The sequence below is a fragment of the Bidens hawaiensis genome, unplaced genomic scaffold (genome assembly GCF_021521415.1).
Source record: "Bidens hawaiensis isolate Kalapana, Puna unplaced genomic scaffold, B.hawaiensis_p1.1 tig00010811_1, whole genome shotgun sequence".
Classification (NCBI taxonomy): Eukaryota; Viridiplantae; Streptophyta; class Magnoliopsida; order Asterales; family Asteraceae; genus Bidens; species Bidens hawaiensis.
Genome location: NW_027491833.1, coordinates 390,831 through 402,297, shown reverse-complemented (window position 1 = coordinate 402,297; position 11,467 = coordinate 390,831). Strand labels below are relative to the sequence as shown.

The window sequence follows — 11,467 nt, the reverse complement described above, 5'->3', positions numbered from 1 at the left end:
GTCTTCATACAAGCAACCCGAACCGAGGTCTTCACCCGAACCGTAGGAATTTCCTAACAAACACAGTTACATTAATAAATGGGTTTGACCCATGAAACCGTCCCGCGAAACCCATGAACCCCATCCGTGAATCCGTCCCGAGAAACATAGTTACATTAATAAAATGAAGCTTAAAAACTATATCAAAAACCCGCAAACCCGTGATATAATATTCCAACCCCGTGTAGAGCCGGAACCGACCCTTAATAAACGGTCCGATTTACAGGTACGACATTTGCCCTTTTAAGTCCGGTCCAGTCCGCTTATATATATATATATATATGCATTATTATATATTTTTTATACAACATACACATATATATACATATATTTATACTACATACTCGTATATAAGCGAGTTTTTAGTTGGCCCGTTAGATATAAATAAACATTGAATGGTTGAATTTGAGCTAACCTTGAGACGCTTTTACAGAGTTCAAGTCCGGGCCTCAAACATCAATGTACATGCTTTTACTCCTTTCTTGAACTGCTTTACTTGCATGTCTAAATTGCTTTCTCACTACTTCTTCACCAACCTGATACATAAGATTTAAAGGGAAAAAAAAACATTTCCATAACTTTAATATGGTTTTCATTCAAGGATATATTGGTAAAAGAACAAAGGGTAAATCAAAGTTATGCCAATGGCCCATTTAAGCATTTGATAACCAAAAAACGAAAGATGAAAACTATTTAGAACACAAATACATACCTGAAACATGCTTTAACCGTTTAACCAATATGCGTAATCATTTTAACGTAAAACTGCAATAGTTAAAAGAATTAAGCGCATCACAGTACAAGTACAATGTAACATCACGTAAATTTCAGGCCAAAAATGTCAAGTTTCCAAAATTGAGGGACCACTTCTGCCAATTTCCAAACTTCAGGGACTAAATTGTAAATTCTGATTTCCTGACCCATCGAGCTACGCGATGGATCAGAAGGCAGCCCATCGCGTACCGCGATGGGGTATCTGACACGCTGTGACACGTGTGCCACGTGGCACACGGTGGCAACGCCTGCCGCCACGTGTCACCACGTGGCAACACATCCGCCACGTGGCTCGACGCCTGCCACGTGTTGACACGTGGCAGGTCTATACACAGACTCAGCAGACCTATATCGCGGTACGCGATAGGCCTGCCAAGTGACCCATCGCGTACCGCGATGGGGTCAAGTCTATAAATAGCAGCCTCCGGGTCTTCCCAAACTCACACAAAACTCACACATTCACTCTCTCTCTAGTTTCTCTCTCTAACAACTCGTAAAACGTGCCATCAAGCTACCTCGATAAACGTGCCCCGAGTCCTTGTAATCTGTACCCATTACCTCGATATTCGTGCCACTCCCCGACATCCCGAACAAGAAGGAAGTGTTGCCCCGACGACCGGCGATTTCCTCGAAGTGCGTGCCAAGAGCGTTGGTGTCTCGAAAAACGTGCCAAGTGAGGAGAAGGAGTTTGCAAAGAAAGAGTGTTGATTGAGCGGCGTCGAAGTTCTGCCCAAGTATCTAGGGTGTTGCCAAGCCAAGCAAGGTAGGCATAATGCCCGACCAAAATAATAATAAAATATTATAAGGGCTTAATACCCGAGTCGAAATTATTCACGATAAACAAAAGAAATATATAACAAAGAAAATAAGAATGAAATATATATACATATATGAGTATATATAAAATATGATTACTCTTTGTTATACAATATATTATTTAAGTAAATTGAATATACTTAAATAATAAAGAAAAAGAATACGTTTCTTAAGGAAGAAGAAACGTCGGGTTTTTAATATAAACTAAAAGTTTATTAATTACTATTAAAACTAAAGGTTTTAAAGTAAAAGAAATAATGAACTAAAGGTTCATCGAGATGAATAAGACTAAAGGTCTTAAGCCGGATCGTGTATCCGACTAATAAAAGTTATACTCGTACTATAGGTGCGAGATAGCAAGAGGAGAACTTACGGACGGTGTTGGAAACCGATCCCATAGAAAAGGTGAATACGCCCACTTTTACAAACTTGATTTCAAACAAACAAACAAACGTGTTATGTGTAAAACTTTACATGAGACTACGTGTCTCTAAAAACATTATAAATAAGAGTATAAGCCAGCCCTCAGGCTATGGTATACGTTTGTCTGGATCCTTACATATGTGGAATGCGGTGGGCACATTGCACCACGCTTGGTCACGACCTCCAGCCACGATGGGCCGGACCTAAGTTATGCCCGAGCGAGGAATGACCATATGTATATTTATGGTACCTAAGTTATGTCATAAACGCTACGTTGTTTCGCTGAGGTGACCTAGTGCAGAGACTCGAGTTTATGATGATTGTTTTAACTTGATTATTCCTAAGCCAAGATGGGCCGAGACGTACGTGGTCTCGAGGGGTGATTAAGTAAAGAAAATATTTTTAGCGTCAGCATATTCACCAGCATTCGTTGCTGACGTATTTTATTAACATTTTGCAGGTAATCAGGAATAGAGCTTGAAAGACGAAGAAGCTCAAGAATCCGATGGCTCGGATAATTTTGTGTAAATATAAAATATGGTGGTTTTGTAAAACATATAAACAAGTAAACTTAAAACGAGACTTTCGTCTCGTATTTTGTAATGTAAATATTTATAAATATGAACCTTTGTTTTTTATAAGTCTTCCGTATTAACCCGCTACTCTGAATTATTTTTAAATATGGTACCAATAATGGTTCACACTCCTAGGCCCTAAATGGGGTGTGACATACAAAACCCTTACTTTCAATGGTGTCATATTTCTCACAAACCGTCCCTGAACATATATACAAACAATTGTGGTTAAGCTACTACTCCATTCAATTAAAGTAATAAAAACTCATTCATAATTACAAGATCCTAATGACTAACTGCTGAGATTAAACAGCCATTCCAAAATTTACATCTTATGAAGAAACCATATAATTCATATTCAATATTTCAAAAACCAGATTGAATAAAACCACAAAAAAAAAATAATGAATCGATTGAATCCAAAAATTTGTACTTGCCAACTTGAACTAAAATAAGAAACCACCAATGTTGAAGAAGTGGTTGGGAGATTATGCAAAGGTAAACCGAGTATAAAGGGTAAATGAGTTTTCTGAATGGTTCAGTGGTATACTGAACCATTAAGAGGTTTTATTTTAACAACAAAACACACCTAGATCTGACCGATTCAGACATACACATCTGAATGATCCCATTAAGTGGTAAACAAACAGCCCCTAAGGCAGGAATCCAAATAAAGATATTGTGTGAAAGTCATTTTCAAAATTGAATAATTATTTTATTTAAGATATTTAAAAGAACAATAATTTATGGTTTAATATATTTTATAAAACGCTCTTAATTTTAATTTACTCATAATAATCACCTATACCTACAATCTTACCGGATCTGAACCCTTCACTTTTTAGATGCAGATGAGAAAACTTACCACTAGGATAGTAGGATGTCCTTTGAAGTCCCAAGTTCGATATACGGAACTAGATTCTATAACCTAGTTCATAACCGAATGTATGATAAGGAAACAAGTTCTATTAACTTATTAGAACTCAGTTGATCAATTGAGTTATATTAGATATTTCTAATCATTCAATCAGACTCCTCAAAATGCAGATTAATTAGACGTTAACATGATCTAACTATCTTAGTGGATTATGCTGATTGACGTTAACATGATCTAACTATCTTTTGGGAGGAAGGTGTCCTAAGGTGTTGGCAGAGTTTGTTGCGTCTGCCCCCCTTACGCCGATGCTTAAACCGGACAATGGGATTAGACCTATTGCAGTTGGGGCCATTTGGAGGCGGTTGGTCTCTAAGGTGGCTATGAGGGGTGTCGGGAAGGAGATGGATAAATACCTCGGTGACTTTCAATTTGGGGTGGGACTCCCAAGTGGGGCAGAGGCCGTGCTCCATAGCGCGAACAAGTTTTTAAATCAGTTTCATTCGGATGGGTCACTGGCTATGCTTACTGTTGATTTATCTAATGCCTTCAACTTAGTCGATAGGACAACCCTTCTACATGAGGTCCGGAGTCGATGTCCTTCAATTTCTCTTTGGGTGGATTTTTATATGGGCAGTCGGCTAGACTATATGTGGGTGATACTTACATTAAATCCACCATTGGGGTTCAACATGGGGACCCTCTTGGGCCTCTCCTTTTTGCCTTGGTTTTGCACCCACTTGTTCACCAAATCAGAGATCGGTGCAAGCTTCTCTTTCATGCTTGGTACTTGGATGATGGCACGATAATCAGGGATACTAGAGAGGTGGCCAAAGCATTAGATATTATCAGGTCTGAGGGGCCTCATTTGGGTCTTGAATTGAACGTTAAGAAAACAGAGTTATTTTGGCCAACATGAAATGGGGTGAAGGTACAGGAGGGGTTGTTCCCTTGCGGGATTGGAAGGCCGGTGCTTGGTGTGAAACTCCTTGGTGGTGCTGTAAGCCGGGATGCGGGGTTTATCAGCAGCAGTTTGGCTATGAAAAGGGCATCTAGTGCTGTGGAACTGATGAGCTGTCTCCCAAGACTTCGGGATCCTCAATGCGAGCTTCTTTTGCTTCGCTCATGTATGGGAGCCGCCAAGCTTTTGTTCGGTTTGAGAACATACCAACCTATGTATGTGGGGGAAGCTGTTTCTATATTTGACAATGGCCTTCGAAGGGCGATTGAGGACATCGTGGTTTGTGGAGGTCCGTTCTTTGGGGATCTCCAATGGAGGTTGGCATCACTTCTGACCCGTTATGGGGGGTTGGGTCTATGTTCGGCCGAGGATGTATCTACATATGTTTTTGTGGCTTCGAGAGCACAATCGTGGTGTTTGCAAGACCATATTCTTCGCGGTTGTGATATTTATAGGTTGGACTCTGATTATGGGTGTGCGATGGATCGTTTACGTACTTCACTTCCAGATTTTGATCTTAGCGGGTTCTCTAATAAGGACACCCCCCCCCCCCTCTAAAGCCCAACATGTTGTGGCGAGTGCCTTATTTAGTGGAATCGTCCAGAGTTTATAAGTGAAGTTTGATCTATCCCCTCGCCAAAAGACGGTGTTTGAATGCCTTCGGGCTCCTCGGGCTCAGGATTTTCTAAAGGCCATCCCCATTGAAGGATTAGGCCAACGTATGTCGGGTTTGGAGTATCGGGCTATCCTTAAGTACCGGTTAATGATCCCTATGTTCCCGACTGATGAGCATTGCCCAATTTGTCGCAAGGCTTGTTTGGATTCTTTTAGTGACCATGTGGTGCATTGCAAAGAAATGTTTGGCTTTAAATACAGACATGATTTGGTTAGGGATGTTCTGTCTGATGTTCTTAAACGGACAGGGATTTCTTCTAAAAAGGAGGCCATTGTTAACTTTCTCACGGATCCTCTGGAAGGGAGGTCTACTTTACGACCAGCTGATATTCTTGTGTTCGGGTGGGCAGGGGGAAACACGCCTGTGTGGATCTTACAGGAGTGTCTCCTCTTGTTGGGCTCAGGGACCGTGGGTTTATTGTGGGGTGGGCTGCGTTGAAGGCCGAATCGGGCAAAGTTGTTAAACACGAGAAAGCTTGTTTAGATAATCAACATGTCTTTCAACCATTCGCCTTTGATACATTTGGCTTTCTAGCCCCAGAGGCTGTGAATTTTTTTAGTAGGGTTCAGCGTGTCGTACACGGAACCTCTTCAGCTCCTAGGTTCCAAAGTTTCGTTGTTAGCAGGATTGGATTTGCTATTCAAAAGGGGGTTGCGACGCAGCTTGTTGCCCGTTTGCCTGCCACTCTATTGTAATTGTTTTTTCAGTAAATTATATAAAGTTTTAACAAAAAAAAAATTATGATCGATGATGGCTTGTTATTTTTATCGTAATGAAATCACCAATTGAAGGGTCAAGATCAAAAGTCACCTACTCTAATTCTAATTGTGACACAAGGATTGGTCAATTCCATATGAATCCAAGTTTTAATTTTTATATATTATGTGATCATACTTTTTCTTATATTAGTCTCAAACGTGCATATTTGCATTAGTGATTGTTACCAAACAACAACTTGACAATCCACTTGTTCATCACCCCGTAGCTTCATTATTTGTTTAAACTAAATTACATACTAAATAAACAATATTTATCAAATATTAGCAATAATAACGCAAAAGTTTACGGACAAGATATTATAATAATTTAATCTTTTTTAGAATTGCTTACACACCCTCTAATAATATTTCTAAATCTACACATTTCGTTAACCACATAACTTAAACCATCACCGCTAAGAGAATGACATCTATTTCTAACACCTTGTTAGGCCATCTGTTATGGGGTTGCTCCCCTGATTTTCTATAATTCGCAACCTCAATGTCACCTGAGCTTTTCTTCTATCATCTAATTCCACCACTCATCCTATGTTATATCTCATTCTCCATCATTGTCTACCATTTCTTTTATTTATATTATTGAAATACAAAAAAGAAAAGGAATAAATATATAATTGGGTGAGATTGTGAGGGTGGAGTCACAAAATGGGAGAAGTGAGAAAGACCAGCGTGAGAATCCCTCACCTCACTAGTGACTAGGGGGGGTGGTGTGGTGTTCTAATGATGTCATGAGTACCACCTTAGTACCTCCAATAACTGTCCGTAACCCACACCGAATGGTCTTACCAGCATGCCAAAAGCCCGTTCGTCACAACAATTTAACTAATAGGACATTAAGTGTTCTATTATTTGTTTAAGGAATGGTTTAATGGTTTATACCACTAAAACAAATTTGAATTGAACACTTTTCTCATAACTATGTCAAATCAAGAAGTGATGCAGTTTTCTAAAATATATAAAATAAAATATGTGAGCCATCAAACTAGCAAGTTGAGATACAATGAATGGTTCGTAATAGTACTATATTGAGCTTTTGACCTAAGCACTTAACATAGTTTTAAGAAATAGAAAAACCACCCAGTTTACATAAAGTAAATATTGATCCGTTTTAAACAATTTGAAATAGCCTGTTGCCCCAATGTGTTTAAAATTCCAATTACTATTGTTCTACTATTATAAAATAAATGTACAATACCTAAAATACACAATTTGATATATAATACTTGTTTAATGCATTTTTTTATTAGTTAAATAATATTATTACTACTGTTTTAAAGTGTATAAAGCTTAGGAGCATTTAATTCAACCACTTGGGTTAGCTCAAGTGGCCAGTCAAATAATGGGTAAGAGCTTGATGCCGGTTGGCCTCTCAAGTTCGAATCTTAATGGCGACACGAGTTTTCTATTAGAGTGTCCCTTCACAGAGAGCTTGCTCTTGTGGGCGGATAACTCATGTCAAGTGGCAGGGGGCTCGAAATTTTCTTGTGGAACGCTTAGCCAAACTCGGATGCCAAGCGTGGGCCCGGTTAAGACAACATAGTCTTGACCCGAGTAGGGCGGTTGGGGTTCTCTCCGAGAGCTGTGACTAGTTATTCAACCACTATGAAAGTCACCGTTCAAAAAAAAGGAGCATTTAATTCAATACAATTTTTAAAAACGTGTAATTAAGAATTAAGTTCAAAAAGAATATGGTATTATGGTAATTAAGGTGTGTATCCCTCAATTTTAGATGTAGATGCTTCAAATTCAGCTAAGTGATTGTTGTATACTTGTATATATGTAGTGTAGTTTATATTAGTTTGCCTAGAACAGTTAAAACAAAACAAATATTTGGTTAAGTTATTAATTACTCCACTAATAATGAGGTAAACGGTTAAAATTTATTAAAATGTTATCAAATGTGTTCAACCTTTTTAATTAATTTCTTTTACTATAAAAACATCATTATCTAATAAAAAAAATTAGCATTTTTACCCAATATATTTAATCTGGCTTAAATATACTAATATATTCTTATCCAAACTCAATCCTAACATCTTATCCGACTTGTCCCGTTATTCTTTTTGCCATCTATATTGACTTTGAGATTGATATTTCAAACGTGTGCTTGTAAGATAATGATAAAACCCTATTCAATAAGAAGATGTATATCATCTGAATCCATTTTGGCCTGGCATGCTAAAAAAAGTGGAGAGTACAACCATGAAGAATGTATAGTCTTTACAGTAAAATTCATGTTTTCTTAACAGGATAAAAACATATATATAATCATACATGTATATGGATAATAAATTTATGTCGGGTGTTTCTATACGTACATATCTGAAAAGGGGATCGTACTATGTGCACTCCCACTTCAGCCATAACATCCATCAGCAATCTAAGGCTATATCGGCTTATAACGCGGTATACCTTTATACAAGTGTATATTATCATGTGGCTACCCTATAATTAAGGGCATATAGCATATACTATGCCCATGGCTTCATCTAATACAAACATATACATGGATTCGTACGTATAGAGCAACATAAAATGACCTATACGTACGAGTAAATCATACGCCTATATCTGACCATGTAACATCGATTTTTTAGGATAATGTGAATAACATAAGTGATGCGCGCAATATAGTCTCTACCATGTATGTCACACTTTTATGTTTCATGATACGGGGATTATATAAATGCTTAAAAAACTGATCAAACCTATAAGAGGGTGAAAAAGAATAAAAATTTTACACTTGTTAATATGTATATAATTCACAAAAATGTCATATTTTCAAATGTATATGCAAATAATTAGTAGAAGCTAGAAAGATGAAATTTATGCAAGCTCACATTTATATATGTAAAGTTTTTGACATTTTAAACAAGTATAATTACCAATTTAATTTTATTATGTCAAATCCCACTTAGCTAGTTTCCCTAGTTAATTAAGTGGAGAAAACAATCAAAGGGGGCTGGTGCTCAAATTTCCATGTCATATCCTCATGATCTCAACTATAAATATGGCTTCATTCCATGCTAGATTCTCATCCCACCCTCATTTTATCTGATTTTAAATATCACATCAGTTTTTTGAAAGAAAAAAAAACTAAGTTATGGGTTCACCACTAGATAGCTATATCTCTCTTCTGTGTGTGATTATGATACTTTTGCCTTCATTGTGCTACAGCCAAGACTCTTATGTCTCTTCTAGAGCAACTTATTATGGTAGCCCTGATTGCTATGGGACTCCAAGTAAATACTTTCACCCTTTTACTCTTTTTTATTCTTTTATGTACTTTGTTTCAATTTCAACCAACATATCATGATCATAATGTGTGTATCAGCTGGAGCTTGCGGGTATAAAGAATATGGAAGCACCGTTAATGGTGGTGAAGTGACTGGAGTCTCTAAGCTCTTCAAAAATGGTACTGGTTGCGGTGCATGTTATCAGGTAAACGCCTAAGCGGCATCATATTAAATTGGTTTTGAAAAGTACAAAGTTAAAACAATACTAAATTATGCTAGAAGCCTAGAATCAGTATAGATGAGGCTGTTTGGTTCATTCAGATATGAATGAGTCAGATCTAAATAAGTCTATGTTTCATTCAGTAACAACAATAAGTCTGAATAATTCAGACATAATTTTAACCATTCAGATGTTTTTTCTGTTTGGAACCAAACAGTCTGAATGAATCAGATGTTTACATCTGAATGTGTTTACATCTGAATGGTTTTCATATGTAAACAAACAGCCCCTTATAGAAATGTAAAGGTAGAGGTGACGAAATAGGTTGCGGATACATGAACTTTCGTTAGGGGCTAGAGTGGGTCATGTCCGAAATGCGCAATATAGATGATTTATAGAAAGATATGAGAAAATATGGGTTGGTTAAAAAAGGGTGACAACTGAGAGTCAAGGCCAAATGGATAGTTTTTAAAAAGCGGGATTAAATTTAAATAAATGTTGACTTACACCTACTAAAAAGGTAATAAAAACAACCCAAATCAATCAAATTTTTATGTAAATTAAAAGTCAAAATTAGCCCTTTATTTCCACACAAAAGCTAAAAAAGATTCATTGTATATTCAACTCCATTTCTACTATTGACCTTCATGATATCTTTCAACAGGTTAGATGCAAGTATTCCCAGCATTGCAGTGAAGAGGGAACCAAAGTGGTGGTTACTGACCATGGTGAAGGAGACAACACAGATTTCATCCTCAGCGCCCGTGCCTACAGTAAACTAGCACTTCAAGGACAAGCGGAAATACTCTTTTCTTACGGCGTGGTTGACATCGAATACAAGAGGATTTCTTGCCAGTATCCAGGCTATAGTCTTGTGTTCAAAGTTCATGAACACAGTAAATTTCCTAATTACCTTGCACTCATCCCTATATACCAAGCCGGTGTCAACGAAATCACTGCTGTCGAATTATGGCAGGTAACAATCAACTTATCTATAGATAAACCAAATTAAATTTACATGATTCAATTATACACCCCGGCTTAAGGGGAAACGCCCGAGTGTAACGTATAGATTGTTCAAAACACATGTGACACTATTAAGTGACAATATTATCATTAATTTATTCAAATTTCAAGTACACAAGTTGTTCAAATAAACAAGTACAAAGGAAAGAAATAAAACGAATATCAACTTTTTATTATTTAAGTAACCTAAATTCATCCATGTCTTCCTCTAATAATGGTACATGTAGCATATGTATAATCAACTAAAAAAATGATATAAATTTGTTTACACAATTCAGGAGGATTGCAAAGAATGGAGGGGTATGAGGAGGGCGTTCGGAGCGGTATGGGACATGCCTAACCCACCAGAGGGAGCTATAAACTTGAGGTTCCAAGTGAGTGGTTCAAATTGGGTTCAACTTAAAGGTTTGATTCCAAGTGAGTGGAAGGCTGGGGCTACCTACAACACTGCTATACAACTTGATTAAATGAAGCACCATCATTAGGAATATGAAAGATCTATATCATACATACTATATATACATATATCTATATGTGTGTGTATATACATACCTCATTAAGCTAGAAATTAAATAACACATGCATGTAATCTTTGTTGTTTGTTGTGTGATTAAATTTGTGTGGTTTTAGTACTCGTGCTCGAATAAAGCCCACGGGTTCATGTAATGATCATGTCTTTTGAAATTATAGTCTATAGATATAAAAGTTTAAGCTTAAGGTTTCTCCTATATATAATCGATTGATAAATCTAAATGAGTAGCCGGTCCGTATTTCCTAATTAATTACAAGTGAGAGCTACAAATTAGAGAAAGTAATGTAATTGACCACTTTGTCCAACCTAAACAATGAAACACGTTTTTGTAAAGGATTATCAGTTGCATTACCAGACAAATGAGTATCACCGATGGAATGCCACCAACAGCTTTCCTACTGAGATAAAAGAAAAACCTTTAAATATTTAAAACTAGCGTTTCCATTCAAAATTTCGTTGGTTTGGTAATCCATATATACGTAATGTTGGATTAAAGTTTTACGATAAGATTACTACCTATTCTTTTCAGACGAATG

At 37.0% G+C, this 11,467-nt stretch overlaps 1 protein-coding gene across 1 annotated transcript; it reads left to right on the top strand.

Annotated features, from left to right (window-relative positions):
• The first annotated feature begins 8,843 nt into the window (after window positions 1-8,843).
• LOC143536509 (expansin-like B1) lies at window positions 8,844-10,880 on the top strand. The gene is made up of 4 exons (XM_077030483.1): window positions 8,844-9,159; window positions 9,252-9,358; window positions 10,038-10,349; window positions 10,678-10,880. Exons 1-4 carry the CDS (start codon window positions 9,021-9,023, stop codon window positions 10,864-10,866), a joined length of 747 nt encoding a protein of 248 aa, XP_076886598.1. The 5' UTR covers window positions 8,844-9,020; the 3' UTR covers window positions 10,867-10,880.
• Window positions 10,881-11,467: the final 587 nt, after the last annotated feature.